At 40.7% G+C, this 21,325-nt stretch overlaps 2 protein-coding genes across 5 annotated transcripts in view; one reads left to right on the forward strand and one right to left on the reverse strand.

Moving 5' to 3' along the window:
- klhl20 (kelch like family member 20) overlaps nt 1-4,349 on the forward strand; it is a 29,691-nt gene extending 25,342 nt beyond the window's left edge. For both annotated transcript variants that reach the window (XM_003219857.4, XM_008108928.3), the window contains exon 13: nt 2,515-4,349. In XM_003219857.4, coding sequence (XP_003219905.1) covers nt 2,515-2,599 — 85 coding nt within the window. In that variant the 3' untranslated portion in view covers nt 2,600-4,349. The remainder of the gene's footprint in view (nt 1-2,514) is intronic.
- Nucleotides 207-21,285, reverse strand: cenpl (centromere protein L). Of its 3 annotated transcripts, XM_062977754.1 has the most exons (6): nt 21,091-21,284; nt 18,507-18,757; nt 18,031-18,207; nt 16,270-16,518; nt 13,505-14,047; nt 207-6,363 (listed from the first exon to the last, which is right to left on the reverse strand). In XM_062977754.1, exons 3-6 carry the CDS (start codon nt 18,178-18,180, stop codon nt 6,292-6,294), a joined length of 1,014 nt encoding a protein of 337 aa, XP_062833824.1. In that variant the 5' UTR covers nt 18,181-18,207; nt 18,507-18,757; nt 21,091-21,284; the 3' UTR covers nt 207-6,291. The 3 variants fall into 3 exon arrangements, with proteins under 3 accessions (XP_062833824.1, XP_003219906.1, XP_062833823.1); XM_003219858.4 differs by lacking the exon at nt 18,507-18,757 and having other exon boundaries at nt 21,091-21,285; XM_062977753.1 differs by lacking the exons at nt 18,507-18,757; nt 21,091-21,284 and adding an exon at nt 19,819-21,076.
- Between the last annotated feature and the right edge of the window lie 40 nt (nt 21,286-21,325).

The following is a 21,325-nucleotide window of genomic DNA, read 5'->3' on the forward strand; positions in this document are numbered from 1 at the left end:
TACTCTGAAGGCACTGGATCTCATCTGAACTTGGAATCTAAGCAGGGTCAGAATGGTTAATACTTGGATGGGGGCCACCAAGGAATGTAAGTTGAGTATCCCTTATTCAAAGTACCTGGGATCAGAATGTTTTGGATTTTGGGCTCTGTTTTTTTGTTTTGTATCTGAATTTGCATATTTTTACAAAATGAGATGGGACCCATGTGTAAACACAAAATTCATTTATACTTCATATAGACATAATACACATATTCTCTAGGATCCTCCAGCATGACTTTATGTGAGTTTGGCAGAAGCCATTCATCTCAGTAGGGTTCGCCATTATCCATACTCTCCTTCTTCCACAGTAAGGAATGTATCCATACTTCGGCTATTCTGTATATCTGTGAGTAGGGTTTGCACCATGATACTACATTGCCACAATGGTGGGACAGCATGCTTCTGTGAGTCAAGAGGCTGAGGCTAATGAGACACTTGGATTTAAATCAAAAGGATGTTCAATGTTGACCTAGTCAGAGGTGAAAGGATGTTCTGAAACGGCACAGTACATATTATAGGAACATGGAACGTCCAAAGTATGAAACAGGAGAAGCTAGAAATAGTAAAACAAGGAATGGAATGTACAAACATTGCAATACTTGAGGTGAGCAAGCTAAAGGGGACAGAAATGGCTCATTTTGAGGACATGAATGGAGCATTTCCTGAGCAAAACACACTGGAAATAAGAACAAATTGGATGGCATTAATAGTGGACAGAGATGTAGCAAAGGCAAAAGATATAATCCAAAATCTGACAAAATAATATCTGTATCTGCATATTTGTACATGATGTCTTGGAAACAGGACTATCTACATTTCATACTATAAACATGAAATTCATTTCTATTTTGTTTAAGACGTGGCTCTGAAACAATTGCAGGCCTTAAATAGAAAGCTTTCCTGCTAACATCCCAAAAGTGTAGGAAGGGATGCAAATACAGTTCGGAAACATGATGACCCTCCCTTGTTACTTCTGTCAGCAGCAGTCTCTCATACTCCAGCCTACCATGTTCAGTATGTTTCCCCCAAGATCTCTGAAGGTGTTTTGGGGGGTGCGGATGGCTGCATGAAAGAGAAGGAAAATTCATTCATTTCTGAGTCTTAAAAACAGCTAGGGCGACATTTGGGGTTATAACACATTGGCCCCTCAGGAGACCTTGGGACTATGCCCCATTCTGTACCTCCCCTAAAAACATATTTATTTTATTTCTAATGTCCCCACATATTCTCTAATGCATGCAAAGGATAGTTTTTCTATGTTGTGGGGGCCCATTGAGCCACTTTACCCAGGAAAAGTATTTTTTATAGCAGTTAACCCCTCTGGCCTCAAATTATATGGAAAAAATATCCCTATAGTCCTCAAGGAGTATGTGGGAGCAAGGACCGCAGTGTCCTTCAGGGCCAGTTTTTGTTAAGACTGTTTCTAAGAAAATGTTTTCTTGATATTATTCTTAATTATATTTTAAGAACTGGTACATTTTATCAATATGGTATCTTTTAGTTTGCAACCCACCCTGACTCCTGATTATAGGGCACAACTCTAGAATATAGATAAAAAAAACTCAAATTGAGTCTCAAGAAAAGCTATTTCTGTAATCTGCTTTTCCTGCTTCCTTTTTCCAGCTTTAGTGATTTTACTTGGCCTTGACTATAAGGTAGATTCAACATGTGTTCAAGGTTGCCTTGTAGCCCCAGGCAAGTTTCTTTAGAAGTGTGCTAGGACTTATTCTCTAGTGTCCAGGTATTGGAAGATAACCTATTGAAATGAAAGCTAAGATCTAAAGAATTGAAATGCTGTACCAATATGCACAGTTGTATTGGCCTGATATGTGGGGATGCAAAGGTAGTTGGAGCACTTATTTCAAATCATCTTAATTTTTCTTGCAACTACTCTAATAAGGATCTTGCATTTACAAGGACTAAAGTGAAAGGTGAGATACAAATTGTTGGCTGCCTTGAGTCCTTGTGGGAGAAAGGAGAGATAAAAATAAAGATGATTAGGATGGTGGTGGTTATGATGATGCCCTAAATATGCTGTAACATAATTGGCTCGCTGTTTATAAATCTTGAAATATGTGGGTGCCAATTTCCGACCCCAAAGGCTGTGTTGGCCACAGTAGGCCTAAAGCATTTTTTAAGATGGAAAGAAATCCCAAATTGAAGTAGTTTTCAACCCATTTCTAGTTCTTTTGTAGCATTTTAAATCCGTTTGCTAACCACTACACTGCTGCTCCTGGGAGTATCCAGGCAGGGAGTCTTTGATGGGGATTGTGGGTTGAAAAAATGGCCATGGGAGCTGCTTCAGTGGATACAACTATTTACACTTCCGTCATGCGAGAGCTGCTTTCCATTTGTTCACCATTTCAATCATAACGCATTCATATCTCTCCCTCTACTAGGGAAGGATTTGCTTCTTGTCTTTGCTTTTGCATAATAATAATAGTTAAAGTAATAGAGCATATTTTTTCTTTGCAGACTGTATGGAGGAATGAACTATCGTCGACTTGGAGGTGGTGTGGGAGTTATCAAAATGACACATTGTGAATCCCATATATGGTAAAAGACAATGAGAGACATCTACCATCCATTAAAACTGATTGGCTTGGCGACTTCCAAGCTCTTATTGACTCTAGTAAAATGAGATCACACATTTTTTTTTCTGGTGCCTCTTCCTATGGGACAGTTATTGTTGCAAGCATATTTCCCCTCCTCTACTGTTGTTACACAGCCCACACTAGCTACAGAGAACTACCTGGAATAGTTTTCTTTGTCTCCTCATCCCAAATGCACTGTCTTTCTGAAGAAACAAGAATTTAATGTTACTGTAAGCAATGACCTAAGACCTCAAAGTATAGCTGCATTCTCGTCAGAGGAGTCTGCTGAGAGATCAACAAGAAATCTGCCCTGGTGAAAGAAGAATGTCTCTTTGATTACAGGGTAGTAGTCAAGTATGATTGTCTTCTATATCTGCTTAATTAAAATGAATGGAAGTTGTATAAAGCCTATTCGTTTAATTAGAGCTTGCAGAGATGCTGTTGGTGAATTTTGCTTCACGTCACTTATCTACAGTGACTGTATTAGACAACTTTTGGTAAGTTAAAGACTTGTTTCATTTAATTTGTATGATATATTTTTGATACCATGATTTTAAAAATGCATTTTTCCAGGTAGTTGGTTAGTGTTCATACATATGACTTTCTAGCTGAGACTATGTAAACTGAACTGTAGTTAAGATCTTTGAAAAAGCACAGAGCAATCCAGTACAGTCATCAATGTTATGGGGACAACTTCAGTAAGAGCAAAAGATTAAAAATCTATGGTTACTGAAAGAATAAGATGGTCCTCTTTCAGGAAGTTTCCTTATATAATCCTGAAAGAACTGAGAGCACAGAGTATCTATTCATGTGAGTGGTGTGTATTAGAGAATGCCTGGGTGGATTATGCTCTCTGTATAGCTTTTAGGCTTATCAGATACACAGCCTTTTGATTATGAGGACAGAGGGGGGCAAGAATAAGTACGATTGGACTGTGGCTCCTAGCCAGAAAAGCCAATGCCAAGAGTTGTAGCTTAAGATTTGGAAGGTGACATCCCTGTTCTGGTATCAGCATATGTATTCCAAGTCAAAATAAGACCTACTTTTGCCTTCAGAAAAGGTTGCTGGAATTACCATGTGAACATTGTGACTTTTTGCTTAGATTGCCATTTTTATCCTTAAAATGGACTTCAGTTTCTTGACAAGGGGATTACATCTGTTGTAGTCACTGCAACCTTTAAAAAACATATGTATAGCTTGGCACTTGTGGATTGTGAGCTGCCATGGTTTTGAACAGTGTCCTGTTTGTGTAGTATCAAGCAGGCAGCAGCTAATAGTTTTGAGCTTGTTTCAACAAGTGTGGGAAATTGTGACCCTCCAGATATTTTGGACTGGCAATTTTTCACCATTCGCTTTGCTGGCTAGGTAGGCATTGCATTCCAGTATGGCTCATGTTTCTCGTTACAGACTTTGGAAGGCAGTGCACATGATACTAAACCAGTAGTTTAAAAGAATTAACTTCAGTATCTTCAGAGTCTTTGGGTAGATGCCAGTGGGGAGGAGGGAGAGAATACAATTTGAGAAATGTTTCTTAGGTGACATGTCCTTCCTTTTGCCCTCAAGGTTGGCATTCTTCTGTTTACATTTTGAATATTTGCACCTTTACGAAGAAAAAGTATTCTGTAAACAAGTGTTTACATATCATTTATGCTTTTTCTAGCATGAGTTAACTTGTATAAATAGTGTTATCTTAATAAAATCTCAGTGTGTGCGTTCTCTTCTTGTGACTCAGTTGCTAGAATTGTTCCCATCTATACCAGAGAACTTATAGTGATGGGCCTGGGGTCAGCCCTGGTTTCTGAGCCCTTTGCTGCCGGTCCCTGGGGAGAAAAAAAGAATTGTATCCAATGGGCAAAAGTTTAGTGCTGGTCCCAGTGAAAACAAGCATGGCTTATTCCTAATATCATCCTGAGCAACACTGATCTATACTACGTTGATAAACAGCATTGGGTAGCTTCAAAGACCAGAATGTTTGACTGGTTATTCCAGATCAGCCTACACTATATGTATCCTGCCTCTTGCAATATGGCTCGTTTTCTCTTGAATTTTCCTCAAATATTCCACTCAAAACATTTTTCAATAGTGAAGGGTCTCCTATATTTCATCTACTTGGGAGAAATAGGATATTATTACCTCCAGACTGAAAGGAAATCTTACCTTATGAACCTTCAAAGCAACAGACAGTAGGGAGGCGCATCAAATTTCAGGTGAAGTCTGTCAGTGTTCCCCTAACACTAGGTTTGGAAACTGTCCTGTGAGGAGTGCTATAGGGAGCTAGGTGGTATAGTATATTTAGCCTGGAGAAGATTATGCAGTAACATTTATTTACCGTGTCAGAAGCGAACCGAGGGATGCAGTAATATGATAACCATTTAAAGATGTGAAAGGATGCCATATTAATGATGAAGCCAGCTTGTTTTCTACTATTCCAGCAACTAGACTGCCTTGGAATGTGTTTTCTATGGAGGTTTTTAAACAGACTGGATTTACATCTGATGGGAGTGCTTTCATTGTGTGGTTGTAATCTCTTCCAACTCTATGGTTTACTCTGGATTACTGCTTTTGTGAATTTCAGTACTCCTCTTCTGTTGGAAAGGAAACATTGGTACTTACCAAGAAGGTAGGTTTTTCTATCCTGCCCTTTCCAGGATTTTAGTTAGAGTGAGACAATTACGTTCTTCTTAATGTTAGCTTGTCTCGTCTTAAATGCTTGCAAATCTTTCTTATGCCTGGATTTTGTTACTTGCAACTGAGTGCAGCCATCTCTCCCGCAGCAGGTAAAAACTTTCTTTCCTCATGGATGGGGAAATCTGTCACATCCCTCAATAATAATAATAATAATAATAATAATAATAATAATAATAATAATTTATTTATATTCCACCGTATCTCCCTGGAGGGACTCAGGGCAGATTCCAAATATAAAAGGCAAACATTAAATGCCCAAACACAACAATACACCCATAATAATGAAAATTGACAACCCAACATATAAAAACAAATTATGACTTAACTAAATTAAAAACTCAACCTATTATATTGGACAAAAAGCAAAACATCGAACAGAAGCCTTCCATGGGAATCTGGCACTTGTGGCAGCTCCTGGGAGAGATGACTACATGGTAGAGAAGGGGAAAACACTGCAGGGCTCTGGTGTGGACCTATGGGAGATTTATCCTGAAAATGCACAGGCTGTATCAAGGAGTTAGAAAGTCAGTGTTTGCCCATGGGGAGAATGTATTATTATTTCATTGGTTTCCTAGCTTCTTATTAGCTTTGTACAATTAGAGATGGAAGAGAGGGCCACCCTCATTACTTTGCAAAAATTGGTCAAAACTCCCAACAGGTGGCCATTCAGCCTCTGCTTAAAACCCTCCAGAGCAGGGGTCTCCAAACTAAGACCCCAAGCTGGATCATTTACCCCCCCCCCCCAAAAAACAAACAAACTTTGGGTTGCCTGAAGTCTGAAACAACTTGAAAACACAACAATAATTCTAATTAACTTGACTATCTCATTAGCCAAAAGTAGGCCTACACTTCCCATTGAAATACTGGTAAGTTTATGTTGGCTAAAATTGTTCATCATTTAAAATAATTAAAAAAATAGTTTATCTTAGCATCAGAAAATACATGAAAAGTCTTATACTGTAACAGATCATCACTGTATCTTTAAAACTGCCAGTTCTGTCAGTAAAAACAGCACTCTTATTAGATGTTGGGCTTGGAAAATCTGTAAAAAAACAAAACAAAAAAGAAACAGTTATAGTCAGATCAAAGTAACATACAACATATTCAAGTAAAAGGCATTTTACTGCCCCCCCCCCATTTTCCAATTTAACAGACTTCCTAAGCCTAACTTACAATGTCTCAAAATGCCCAAAAGTCTTTAAACTCTAATGTACATCCGGTGTCCTAATGTTTTATTTCCGTGTTTAGGAAATGCACTGTAGTCCTCCAGATACTGAATTCTAGTTTCATCAACCTTAGCTGGCTTTGCGGTGGTCAAGTCTAAAAGGAAACATTTGTCATCTAGCTACAGAACTTCTTAAACTGTGGGTCCCGGCCCCAAATGGGGTCCTCTTAGATCAATGCTGGGGTCGTGAAAGGCTTCCCGTCCCAAGAGAGTAGGTGCAGATGGAGGAAAAGAAAAAGCCAAAAACATAGCCCAAGCTATTAATGGAAAGGAAAGGCCCCAGCAGTGGCAGCCAGCCACACGGGTGGATGTTGGAGAGAAAGGGGAAGAGGAGAGATGAGGAAAAGCTAATGAGGTTTGTAAGGGTGGAGATGGAAGATAAGTTCCCCTGCAAGCCCCTTGGTGCATTTATTTCCCTTCCTTTTCTCCAACCGCACACCCTTGCTGGAAGGAAATTCCTTTTTTATTTAAGGCAGTGGTTCTCAACCTATGAGTCCCAGGTGTTTTGGCCTACAACTCCCAGAAATCCCAACCAGTTTACCAGCTGTTAGGCTAAACACCTGGAAACCCAGATTGAGAACCACTGATTTAGGGATTGCTGAATCCTGGCTGAGAGCCTACTATGCTTGTCTCCTTGCACCATTGAAGAAATATCCAAAGAAGATGCATGAATTTAATGCAAAGAACTTTATGTCTGCAAGAAACGCCTGAAGCAGTATTAAGGGGCTGTAGGATTCCCATTCTTGGATTGAACTTTCTTTTCAGGGAAACAGACAGGAGGATTTCACAGAACATGGGCCCTTGTGATGTCACAAAAGTTTTGCTATATGGCAACGTTCTGGTGATGTCATAAAACATAATACTTTAACCCTTGTCATGGGATTTGTTTGTTTGTGATGTGAATTATAGTTTCCAAATCATGACCTCCCCGAACTGCTGCAAGCTGGAGAGCAAGCATCCCACAAGCAAGCAAAAATACATCAGAGATCGTTGGGATTTTAAGATTTTATTTTGTATGTGACTTTTATGACTGTTTTTATCGTTGTTTGATGTTTTATTGTTGATTGATTTGTTTTTACTGTTTGCTTTTGTCTTTATATTGTTGTTCCAGGCTTTGCCCTATGTAAGCCGCCCCGAGTCCCTTCGGGGAGATGGGGCAGGGTATAAGAATAAAGTTGTTATTATTATCATCATTATTAATTTACTTGTAAAATTTGGCTTGCAATAGGATATCCCTTCTGTATCTACAAATTCAACCATCTGCATCTTGAAATATGCAGACAGAGCACAAACCTTGACTTTGCAATTTTATATAAGGGACATGGTTTTACTACACCTTTGTGTATATAGGATTTGAGTATCCATGGGTTTTGGGATCCACCATGGGTCCTAGAACCAAACCTCAGCACATACTGAGGATCATTGTATTTTATTTAAGGGGTTTGATTTTTATGTACTTGGAACATAGGGATGCCTTAATTCTTATTGTTGTGGTACAATTGGTCCTGCATAGCCACAGATTTAACCATCCATTATTCAAAAATTTGATTTGTATACCTATTTTATACACCTGGGGTCACATAAAGCCTTCTTGGGCAAAAAAAAAAAAAAAAAAGGATTGCAAGTTTAAAAAATTAAATTAGAAGGCCAAAAGTTATTTGTCAGTAATGATGGGGAAATATTTTTCTTCTTTATCTATGCATAATGAAATATAAACTACTACAAATAATTTAGATACAGTGGTTCTCAACTTCTGGTCCTCTAGGAGTTTTGGATTTCAACTCCCAGAAATCCCAGCCAGTTGGTTCAAAATACCTGGAAGGAAAAAGGTTGAATCACTGATTTAGAACATTTTAAAAAATCCTTATTTTCTGCTTCAGAAAGTTAATCAAAATATCTTTCAAAGCACTTTAGAATATTGATATGCAATACTATAGCAGAATACATAAATATATTAACATTATTTTGATCTAATGTGATTTAGCAAAGATGGAATTAGCATTGTCTACCTAAGACTTAGGAGCTAATTCCTCTACATAACGGATTCTTTTTTACTCTCTCGGACCCATTTGAAAGATAAATGACTAATAGTGATGTTTATATAGGACATCAGTAAAAACAGAACAATTTAGGGCCAAAGACTACATAAGGAACACTCAGAAACCTGATGGGAAAAAGGATTTTCCAATGATGCAGAAGATCCTTTGGTATTTGGTCGGAATAGGCACTCTTGCCAATTTATTATTTATTTATTTTAGTTACTTTATATACCGCTCTTCTCCCCCAGGGGGACCCAGAGCGGTCTTCCACAATGGCAGAATTAAATGACACATATAATACAGCATGTACAGTGTTCCCTCACTTATCGCTGGGGTTAGGTTCCAGGACCACCCACAATAAGTGAAAATCCGCGAAGTAGGGACACTATATTTATTTTAATATTTATACATTATTTTAGTAGTTATACACTATTTTAAGTCTTTATCAACCAATCGTGTGTGAATAAATCGCCTCCTCTCGTTGCCGCTTGGGCTTCTTTTCTCTCCCTTTGGCTTCTCCTTCCTCCCTTCCTTAGGCTGCAAACTGTAATTTTTTATGATTTATAATAGTCTTTTAGAGTTTATTGGAAAACCGCGAAACAGCAAATCCGCTAAAAGGGAACCGCAAAGTAGTGAGGGAACACTGTAGTAAAAACCAAACATAAAACACAAATAAAAGCCAGTATCCAAATCAAATTAAAACAATTAAAACCATGTGACCATTACAACAGGGGAAGTTTCAAGCCAAAGTCAGAGCCAGTCTGTGTTCAACTTAATATTAATTCACAGAATCCATCAGGTCATATCAACTCATATCTTAGGATGGGCCGAATGCTTGGTCTCACAGCCAGGTCTTCAGCTGCTTCCTAAAAGACATGATGAGGGGGCTTCCCTAATCTCCCTTGGTAAGGAGTTCCACAGCCTTGGAGCCACCACCGAAAAAGCCCTGTCTCTCGTCCCCGCCAACTGCACCTGTGACAGCAGTGAGACCAAGAGCAGGGCCTCACTCGAAGATCTTAATCTGCAGAACGGCCTATAGGGGGAGATACGTTCTGAGAGGTAAGTTAGACCAGAGCCGTTTAAGGTTTTGTAGACCAAAGCCAACATTGGAATTGTGCTCAGAAGCTAACAGGCAGCCAGTGGAGTTGCTTCAACAGAGGAGTTGTATGCTACCTGAATGGTGCTCGTTAGTAACCTGGCTGCAGAACGTTGGACTAGTTCCAGCTTCCAAACAGTCTTCAAAGGCAACCCCATGTAGAGCGCGTTGCAATAGTCCAAACGAGATGTAACAAGAGCATGGACCAAATACATTATTCCTCCAAAATGAGGGCAAAGCCTTTATACAATAGAGGCACTCACATGGATTCCACAGTCTGAGTGAAAGCTGGTGTCTGATTGAAAATACATATAGCCAATGTGCACTCTTTCCTATTTTCCAGTTTTTTCCCACATTGGAAAGAAAAGTGTGAAAACAAAAATTGTGGCATATTGCTAGGAAAGGTAAGAGTGCCAAAGGAAAAAATGTGCCATTAAGTATTTTGAGAAGAGAACGCAAAGGAGTCCCTCACTCCTCCCTTGGTTCTCCATCTCTACTCTTTGTATTCAGTAGAGTGTTAGAGTCAACTGTGGGCTGTCTGTGAATGGCCACTTCCTAAAATATAAAGGACTAGCTGGTAAGAAGATATAGTTGATTATCTGTGTTTCTTCGAGTGGTGTTCTGTGGAATTTGCACATATGGGATTTCTAGCGCCTACGCAGCATTTCGGAACCTTCTAGAATTCTTCATTTGAAACATCTTAGTTAAGCCCCGCCCACGCTCCCCAGATAGCATATATAGCCCAGTGGGCGGAGCTAGCATCCATTCTCAGCCTCCAGGAAGCAGCTAGAGCACTGTGGCATGAGCACTGCGGGAAGGATGGGTGGGTTGTGCGAATTCCACGGAACACCACTCGAAGAAACACAGTTACAGGTAAGCAACTATATCTTCTTCGTAGTGCTTCTGTGGAAATCGCACATATGGGAGACTAACAAGCTACTCACCATAGGAGGCGGGTCATGCCACGCATGAGAAGATAACGGCTCTCCCAAACGCTGCGTCCTTCTTCGCCAGTAGTTGCCCCCCGGGTCTGGAACTCCCTCCCAGGGGAGATCAGGCAGGCACCCCCCCCCCCTTGCTTCCTTTAAAAAGCAGCTTAAAACTTGGCTTTTTCGCTGCGCCTTTGAATAACTGAGTCCCCTTGTCTAAAAGTCAGATCAATAACACCTTTGTTCGCACAGGTCCCTTTTCTGACAACAGATTGGCCGGCTGTCTCCCTCCCCTTAGGTCCTGGAATGTTTACTTTGTTCCTCGACCCAAAGCACTTTAGAACTATGTCATTGCACTTTAGTTTAGGTAGCCCCGTTATGCCATCCCCTCCACCAACCTGGTGGTCCATTTTATCTTACAGTAGAGTCTCACTTATCCAAGCCTCGCTTATCCAAGCCTCTGGATAATCCAAGCCATTTTTGTAGTCAATGTTGTCAATATATCGTGATATTTTGGTGCTAAATTTGTAAATACAGTAATTACAACATAACATTACTGTGTATTAAACTACTTTTTCTGTCAAATTTGTTGTATAACATGATGTTTTGGTGCTTAATTTGTAAAATCATAACCTAATTTGATGTTTAATAGGCTTTTCCTTAATCCCTCCTCCTTATCCAAGATATTCGCTTATCCAAGCTTCTGCCGGCCCGTTTAGCTTGGATAAGTGAGACTCTACTGTACTTTATTTTAACAGTTTTTATTTTTAACCAATTTATGTTAATTGAGTTTTTATGATTTACTGTATTGTTTTGGTTAAGGTAACTGTTTGTATAACTGCTGGTTTTTACTGTCTTTGTATTTTAATGTGTTTTAACTGATTTACTGTTTTGTATTTCGGGCTTCTGACCCGTGTAGCTGCCCCGAGTTCCTGCTGGGAGATGGTGGCGGGGTAGAAAAATAAAGTATTATTATTATTATTATTATTATTATAGTGTGAGGCAAAAGTAAACGCTTTTGCGAGGACCTGATCTCCAGGAGGAAGACCAATATAGGGAGCCATTTTTCCCCAAAGGTAACACTGATAAGCACCCAAGTAGGCACCATAGTGTGCGATGCGGGTAAATAGACAAGCTGAGGAATAAAACATTTTCACCATGTTGTCAAGCTCCCTTCTCTCCTTATCCGGTGGGGCGGGCTGGGATCTCTGGACTGCTTCTGGTTGAGTCACATTCACCACGCGTGAATTCAGTCTAGGCTGCTTGGTCGGCCAAGAAGCTGCCAACATGTCAATTTTATAGATACTCCGCCCTCTTCGGGGTTGCTGGCAGCGAGGCGGGCGGGACCCCTTCATTCTTAACAAGCTCCACCAGATATGGGAGGCTAGGCAAGGATGTGGTTAGTGGTCCATGCTGCTTAGAAGATGGGTAAACAGGATCATCCACTACTTTAGACAGCTTAAGTAGGGAGATTAAGGGCTCTGGAAAGCCTAATCAGAAGGGCCAAGAAGTTTTTAATATCTTCTGCAGAGAGGGGGGGGGGTCAATGTCCTCACGGGGATCAGTTAAGGCAGCCTGACCTTCTTGCGATTTATCATTGCCTTCCATGGGCTCCTTGCCCTGATTGGGATCCAGGGCAGTCTCCGAGTGCAGCAACGTTGGTGTCGAAGGTTGCCCCAGCTGTGAAGGGGCTGCTGGCTGCAATGACAGAGTGGAGCACAAGACATCACTGTTAGCTGCAAGAGCAAGGCCCGAATTTGGGGCAGCTCCATGGGGGTGTGACTCAAGCGGCACGCAGGGAGCCCAGAGCAAAGGGGGCGTGGCCACTCTTTGATCCCAAGGGCATGCTGTGGTGCCCGTATGGATCGTAGGCATCGAACCCAGGCGGAGGAAAGGGGCATGGAGGGAAGCCATGCCCATAGTAAAAGTAAGAAAAACGGGGATCCGGCAAAAAGCCTCTAGGGCTGTGGAGGTAGGCGGAGCCATCCTCAGAAGGAGAGAGGGGGGGCACTGAGCGCGCGGAGAGCAGCGCCAAGCCGAGCGTGCCTCCCTGAGCCTCTTGGGGGAGGGAGAGGAGCTCTGCGAACTTGAACGCGATCTCCGACTTCTATCCCTCACTCTTCAGCGCTGCGCCTCCTGCTGTCCGCACACACTTGACAAGATTGGGAATTATGGCCCTCTCCCAAGCACAAGAGACATTTAGAATGGCCATCTGCTTCAGGGAGTTTGCCCCCACACGCCTCACATTTTTTGAAAAAAGAAGCCATAGTACTGGCTTGTTGGCGGGAGCGTGATGCAAGAGAGGTCAGTCCTTTCCGAGTCGATTGGGTGGGAGAGAGGTAGCACAGTCGAGAAAAGCCAGTCAGAGTCAAAGCCAAGGCAATAAATGATAGAGACCAAGAAAACTAGAGGTTCGTATGCTGACTGAGCGGCGGAAAAAATTAACTGATGCTAGCTCCGCCCACTGGGCTATATATGCTATCTGGGGAGTGTGGGCAGGGCTTAGCCAAGATGCTTCAAATGAAGAATTCTAGAAGGTTCCGAAATGCTGCGCAGGCGCAGAAATCCCATATGTGTGATTTCCACAGAAGCACCATGAAGAACTACAGTCAGAGCTCTACCACTGGAGATGAAAGATTGTGGGTTTTTTATATTTGTTAATACAATGCATTTGAATTCTTCACAGCCTCAAATGTTAGTTTAGAATATTCAGCTCTAGAATGCTCCCAGTTTAAACTATTTAGTTTGCAGTTTGGTACTGCATGATCAAATTGCTCCCAATATTGGTTGGTTAACTTCTTTTTTTTTTAAGCATATTTCTTATTTTAAAAACAAAAGAAAACAGGACAGTCCCCTTCATCAGTTGTTACTGATCGGTGAGCTACACCCCATACCTTTATCTTTCCAGTAGAATGAGCACAGGCTACAGGTGTAGAAACTTTCACCAATCTTGTGGCTGACAGGTATATCTTGAAGTGTCTGTGAAAGTGATTGTAAAGGCATTCCATGAACAGTTCCACTTCTTCTTGACAGACTTCCCGTTCCTTCCTCTGGATTGAATCCCAAAGGGTTTTTATGTCTTCAGGATTGATTGAATAAGAAATATCCAAAGGATAAGCAGTGTAAGGTACAGAAAAAGTCAATTCTGTTTCAGCTGTGCGGCTGTCCATACTACAGCCAGACCACATCGCAGCCATCCAGGAAAGACTGATGGGGCTGATTTGTAAGGGACTGCAACAACAATCAAACATTTGCTGAAGCCAAGTTTCCACAAGGTCCGAGAGACCCTTTGCACCATATACAAAGAACAAAGGCAAGTAAGTGAAATCCTCCATCACAGTCTCTAAGATGTCATCTCTATAAGTACAACAGAACCAGCCTGCCCACACCACTTTTTCACCTTCATCTTTAGTGGTCACCTTTGATCTTTGTGTGATCTAGGAGAAAGGATACATACAATATTTGGAAAACAGACATATTGGAGGTAAGAACATTTCTTGAAACAATGTTAGAAACCAAATAATTTGTTATATTAAATAAAAATGAATCAGATATACTGATAGGGACTGCCAGCACTCTGATCTTATGCATGTTTAGCAGTAGTTACTCTGCAAAACGTTGCTTAGGATTGCAGGCTTTAGCAGATGGCTTTTAGATCAATCAGTGGCATCATAAGGCTTCTATGTTCAGAAGCAGTAGACTCATAAACATCAATTGCTAGGAAGCAGCTCTGTGAGCTTTTCATAAGCAACTGCCAGACTGCTTTTAGGCAACTGGGTGCCAGACTAGAGACATTTAATACAATACAGCAAAACTGGGTTTATGTTCCTTGTCTGTTACTGAGCTAAAGTTTGATTATTGACTCCCTTCCAGCCATACAGTTTTACTGAAGAAACACTTCACTCACATTATGTCAACATGGTAATTCCTTATTGAGTGATCCCCATTTTGAACGTCACTCAGGAATACTAAAAGATAGAATTCCAAACTCCTAATCAGTTTTACTGCCTCAAAGGAAGGCTCAAGCTTTAAAAGATTATTGAGGAAATTTTAAAAATAGAATCATCAGCGCTTATTGAGAAATTGTCTGTAGTTGTCCGTCACATTCACTCTAACAGACAGGATCTTGATCAATTAGAAATTGTATAATGAAGACGGGGAACCAGTGTTGGGACAGAATAACTTATTTGAACCTTTAACCAGTGTGGAGTGCTAGCCGCCTTAAGTCCCCAAGGGGAGAAAGGCAGGGTAAGCCGAGTGGTGATCAATTGACTCCTGTTTCTATCAATGGAATCAATGTAAGTCAACCTCCTCCCTTCACCAGAGCTGTGTATAATCAGAAAGCAAATGTGGAGGTCTTAGAAATCCAGCAGAAATGGTTTTGAAATGAATATAAGGCTTCAGCAAAGAGGGTAATTCTGGGACACAGAATGCAATGCTGGATTAAGACAGCAATATCCCAAAGAAATCCAGTTTGTTTAAGAGCTGTCCAGAGGCCCTTCCACACCGCCATATAAACCAGAATATCAAGACAGAAAATTCCACAATATCTGCTTTAAACTGGGTTATCTGAGTCCACACTGTCATATATTTCAGTTCAAAACAGATAATGTGGGATTTTATTCAGCTGTATGGAAGGGGCCTAAGGCCCCTTTTACACTGCCATACAAAATCCAGATTATCTAACTGGATAATGTGGATTATTTGCTTTGCTTTGATAATCTGGATTATATGGCAGTGTAGAAGGGGCCTAAAACAATTGGCAGCATACCTAACTGGGTCCATCTACACTACCACATAATCTAGAATATGCTTGGAACTGGATTATCTGGCAGTGTAGACTCATATAATCCAGTTCAAAGCAGATAATGTGGATTATCCACCTTGATATTCTAGATTATGTGGTAGTGTAGAAGGGCCCAGTTAGGTATGCTGCCAATTGTTTTAGGCCCCTTCTACACTGCCAGATAATTCAGTTCCAAGCAGATAATCTGAATTTTATTCAGATGTGTATAACGGGCCTGAATTAGTGATTTAATAGTCTGCTTTAACACATCTTCATGACACTATTGATGATAAACACATAGGCTGGGTTAATTAAAAAATGAGGATTTAAAAATATTTTAAAACCCAGGTTTAAAAAATTCAAAGGGCATCAAAATTTCCTTAAAACAAAGAGTAAATGAAGAGCTTTGGCCAAACATATCACATGAATATTGTACATGTATTATACAACACATCACATTCTCTGACATAATATATTGTATGACTATGTTAATAGCAATTTACTGAGATATATATTCTGCAGACAATGTACATGAAGCACATTCTCTCTCTCCAAGCCTTATCTCTCAAACCGTGAAAATTAGAGAAAGCAAATGAATAGATAAATTGGGGAGACAATGCAGACCTACAAAAGATGGATGATTCTGGATATACAAGCAAGAGTTCCACTTTTTGAAGCTCAACGTGTGCCTAACTCCTAATGAAACATGTATCTCTCAATTTGTATGAGTTGCATTAAAACTAAGTAACTATTAAATCAACTCACCCTCACCTGTAAATAAATAAATGTAGTCTTTAAGAGAATAGTAACAATTGGATTTAAATTAAACCAAACTTTTCTGTTGGTATCAAAGCTAAGTATTAAACTACCTACCTGAATAAGGACTGATTCCTGTTCATGTTCTGTCATTTTCAAAGCTGAGAGTGAGGAGAATGTTACTTTATAAGCAAGATCAGGTTCAGCTTCCATAACAAATTTTCTTTGCTTTTCAGCAACAATAAAAATACTCAGCTGTCTGGAATATGACTGCAGTTGTTCATAGGAGAACTTATATAGAGGAGTGACACTGTATAAGGTCCACTGCTTACTGAGAAGAAAGCCTATCTGAGGATCACCCTTTGCCTGGAATAAAAAAGAAGAGTTTTAGTTTGGTATATCTGGATTAAATGATGTCCATAATCTATACTTTCTACTCACAATTCCTTGCATAGAGAGAATGATGCTATAAATTATGCTCGAGAGATCACCCTAGTCTTATGTTACTTTGAATAATGGCACATATTTTTCTTTTCCTTTTTTGGCATGGACTTCTGTGAACTACAAATCAATCCACCTTGCTGATTTATTTATTTTATTTTATTTACTATATTTCTATCCTGCTCTCACTCACCTCGAAGGGTTGCTTACAGTTGGCAATATTCAATGCTGCTCAATCAAAGCAAATATACAATAAATGCATCACATATTCAATAAAACAGATAAAAACATATAAATACAATACCATTATTCAGAAGTTCAAAGGAACATATAATATTCTTGTTATATAACATACTGATCAAAAGCAAGGGAACCAGACAGTTAAATACATTATCATATTAGCACCCGGGTGATGCTAAGAAAGCTACTGCATTTTCATACAGTTGATCATAGAGATGGAAGTAACCAAAAAGGCTATTCAGTCCATCTCTGTTATTATATTCTAATCATAGGAGTCATCTCAGCAAGTGTGTTAAACCAATGAAGTCATAACTGCCTCCCAACACGAAGACTTCATTTCCCAAGCTCTGTGCATTGCTGAATGGACATCTAATGGATGGACTGCTTATTGCCAAACTGTATTCTATTGTAAGTTTTACTTTGCCTCCCATTCTCTCCCTCTGCTTTTTCTCTAGAATTCATATCCTTGTGTTTGGAGTTTGTCTCTGACCTGATGATTAAGTTCTCATATCCAGTCCTCGAAGGATTTAGTTTAATCTTCTTGATAAAATTATCCATGCTTTTGCCAAAGACCTTCTTTCTGACGTGTAGGCCATCTGTAGCCAATAGCCCTTCATCTAGGAAGTGAAAACAAGTATCCCCGAAAGCCAAACCTGTTGACACTGTTTATGTACCCAGTTATTCACCTGCAGTATCTTCTTCTCCCTGTATAATCCTGTCATTCACTGGTTTAGAATACTACCTGTCCCTCTAAGTTCTTCCATTTCTGCTGTGTTCTGCTGAAAAGTGTTATTTGCAGTGTCAGTGCTGCCCACATGAATCAGAAGGGCACTGCTCTGTATTCTTGATGAGCTCCAGCAACTTGTTTTACCCTTATATCACTTAGTTTGTTTTCAAACCCGTCTTCTCTTAAGCCCTGCCCCCCCAATGATTTTAGAGACAGGTGAGAGATTAATTTTACAAACTAACAAAATCCTCAATTCCTGCCAATTAATTAATAACAATTCATTATAGCCACTCTTCTGAACTCTATATATAGAGTTCAAGTCAGCTCTAAATTCTCAGCCTCTACTAACAGATGAGCTCTTGCAGACTTCCTGTCTTCTCTACAATTTATCTTTTGAAAGCTGAAACAAGAAGAGTAAACCCTTGGTCATCTTCAAACACATGGTCAGCTATGTCTGAGCAATGTCTTACCTGCAAGTGAGGAATTTGTGGAATTATTCTCTTAGCTGGTATCTGACCAAACAAGTTGTCTCTCCTGAAGGACATTACACCTCTTGAAAGATGTGCATTATTAGTGAAGTTTACTCCATGATCTATTGCTTTTCCTTTAACAGACATCATTCTTCTGGAGCCAGAACAGCTAGAATCCTACATATTAATATTCAAAAGGAACAAACACTGAACTGTTTTACACAAAATAAGAAAAGCCAGTTTATCAGATAGCCAAGGTGTAGCAAAAAAAAGCAAGTTGCTGCTCCATTTCTAGGGCTCTCATAATGTGAAACTATTGGCCAGATGGAGACGAGAGCACGACTTGGTTTAGCTGGACAGCCAGAGCTTTCCAACATTTCCCGAACCTGTGGCAGCTGATGCATGTTTTTGAACTGTGAATTGTTGTTGAGCAATTAAATGTGATCAGTGCAGACCTCAAAAACCTGCACACTTACTTGGGACCAAGACTGCAGCCATGCTTTCACTTTGCCTATTTGAGCAACGCTGGACAAGACAAGATAGGATACTTCCCATCCTTCTTCAATGGTTCTACTTCTAACATTTAACACTGTAGACCAGTGGTTCTCAACTTTGGGTCCCCAGATGTTTTTGGACTTCAACTCCCAGAAATCCTAACAGCTGGTAAACTGGCTGGGTTCTTTTCTTCCTCTAGCTTCAACAAACCAGCAGGTACTGTATAAACATACTCAAAACACAGGAAAAGCAGAATGTTATATAAGAAGGCAAACATGACAAGCTAGCACATGCAATGCCAACCCTTAACTTTAGAAAGTGAATGCCTCTTTTTTCCCCAACTGCTCAGCATCTTCACACCATTCATCAGGAAGGCTTGCTCTGAGGCATTCATTTACAGGGAAGCCCATCATCCACATGAGCAGTATCCACGTCTGACTATTATCTGAAGTTCTCCTACTCTTCCCCCATCCACTTTCTGGCAAGTGATGGAATGAGAGCTCCTTGAACAAAACTCAGTGGGCAAATGGATATGCTACTAGCCCTTATTCCTCAAAGACTTCGATTCTGTAGCATGACAAAAACCCCTGTAAAAAGCAGATCTGTGTCAGGGGAAGGAAAACTCCAAATGTATTCAGTTGCCACAGGATTGGGAAATGTTGGAAAACTCTAGCTGTCCAGCTAAACCAAGTCGTGCTGTCCTTATCTGGCCAGTAGTTTCACATTACGGGAGCCCTGGAAGTGGAACAGGAAGGGTAAGAGTGCAGAAGAAGTTCCCAACATTTCCAGAAAACATGGTAGTTGGATACATTTGAACTTTCCCATCCTCTGGTATTTCTACATGGGCTGTAAGTCAAGCCACAGGATCTCAAGTCCTTCCACTTCCCTTGCCTCTGTCAAATTTCCCTTTCCTCATTCACTATATACAGACAGCTCCTAAGTTATAAACAAGATAGGTTCAATCAATCAATCAAAACCTTATTACAATCCAAAGACCCAGTTAGCTCAGCGGTAAAAAATGCACAACTGCAAACAGATTAATAAAGTGATAAAACTAATTAAACACAAGATGACATGCAACACAAAATGCATATGAACAAAGGTAAGAACAGGGCACATAGATACAGGGACAAGTCTGAGTCTAATAGGTTGTCTTATTCTGGCTACCTCAGAGATAAACTTGGCAACAGTTTTAAGTGCAACTCCAGTCATACATACATACACGAGAGTTATCCAGAAAGTACATTACGTTTTGGAATTAAAAATGAACAAAGTATAGGAGAAAACATTTACCATATGCAGTTGAAAGCCACACCCAAATACCACATTTCACGCAGTCGCCATTCACTTATCATAGCAATAAATGAGCTTGGAAACTCCTTCCCCACTAAATTCTGCCACCTTCGCTGTCAACCCTTTCCCACAGCTGTGCAGCGTCGCCAAAACACAGCATTGCCAGCCACGCCCCCACTGTTGGAAACAAGTGGTTGACTACGGAGGCGGCAGAATTTAGTGGGGAAGTACTTCATCTGTGCCTCCAATATCCTTCCATTCAGTGAGCAGTCAGACATTATTTCCTGGAGTATGGACTGGTTGAATCTTCTTACGGTCCAAGGCACTCTCAGAATTTTCCTCCAACATCACAGATCAAAAGCATCTATCTTCCTTCGCTCAGCCTTCCTTATGGTCCAGTTCTTGCATCCATAGGTTACTATGGGGAATACCATTGCTTTAACTATGCGGTTATTCATTGCCAGTGTGATGTCTCTACTGTTCACTATTTTATCGAGATTGGCCATTGCTCTCCTCCCAAGAAGTAAATGTCTTCTGGTTTCCTGGTTGCAGTCTGCGTCTGCAGTAATCTTTGCACCTAGAAATACAAAGTCTGTCACTGCCTCCGTGTTTTCTCCCTCTATTTGCCAGTTATCAATCAGTCTGGTTGCCATAATCTTGGTTTTCTTGATGTTTAACTGCAACCCAACTTTTGCACTTTCTTCTTTCACCTTGGTTATAAGGCTCCTCAGCTCCTCCTGGCTTTCAGCCATCAAAGTGGTATCATCTGCATATTTAAGGTTGTTAATGTTTCTTCCAGCAATTTTATCTCCAGCCTTGAATTCATCAAGCCCCGCATGATGTGTTCTGCATACAAGTTGAATAGGTAGGGTGAGAGTATACAGCCCTGCCATACCCTTTTCCCAATCCTAAACCAGTCTGTTGTTCCCTGGTCTGTTCTTATTGTTGCTACTTGGTCGTTATACAGATTCCTCAGGAGACAGTCAAGGTGACTTGGTATCCCCATACCACCAAGAACTTGCCACAATTTATTACGATCCACACAGTCAAAGGCTTTAGAATAGTCAATAAAACAGAAAAAGATACAAAACAGTAAAGCGGAACGACAGCAGAGCTGGGGCCCAAGAGAAAGGGGCTTCGAGGGAGCAAAGGAGAGAGGCCTGAGGCAAGGAGCTCCTAAACGCCACTCCTGAAGCCCGTCCACACCACACAACTACCGCGCTACGACTCCACTGTAGCCGCCAGGCTTCTCCCGCTCCTCCGCCTTCCTACCTGTCGCTCTGCCTGCGCCATTTCTCAGGCCCGGGACGCCACAGAAAACCCAATTCCGCGCCTGAGGCGAACGACAAATTTAGGCGGGCAATTCGAAAGGAAAAAAAAAAAAAACAGCTGCTGCAACTTCCCGGCGGCCAGTTCGCCAGCAAGTTTTGCGCATGCGCAATAAAAAGTCGGGCGCGGATTGGTGGCCTTTCAGCCGTGCGCCGGCATCGCTGAAATCAGAGTGAGA

This window comes from Anolis carolinensis, chromosome 4, assembly GCF_035594765.1.
Source record: "Anolis carolinensis isolate JA03-04 chromosome 4, rAnoCar3.1.pri, whole genome shotgun sequence".
Classification (NCBI taxonomy): domain Eukaryota; kingdom Metazoa; phylum Chordata; class Lepidosauria; order Squamata; family Dactyloidae; genus Anolis; species Anolis carolinensis.

Coding starts and splice junctions, on each gene's coding strand:
- cenpl (XM_003219858.4), bottom strand. CDS start 21,111: ATGGCGCAGGCAGAGCGACAG. Junction 16,519..18,030: donor CACAAATTCCTCACTTGCAG/GTAAGACATTGC, acceptor TTTTTATTCCAG/GCAAAGGGTGATCCTCAGAT. Junction 14,048..16,269: donor AGGAATCAGTCCTTATTCAG/GTAGGTAGTTTA, acceptor CCTTTCTCCTAG/ATCACACAAAGATCAAAGGT.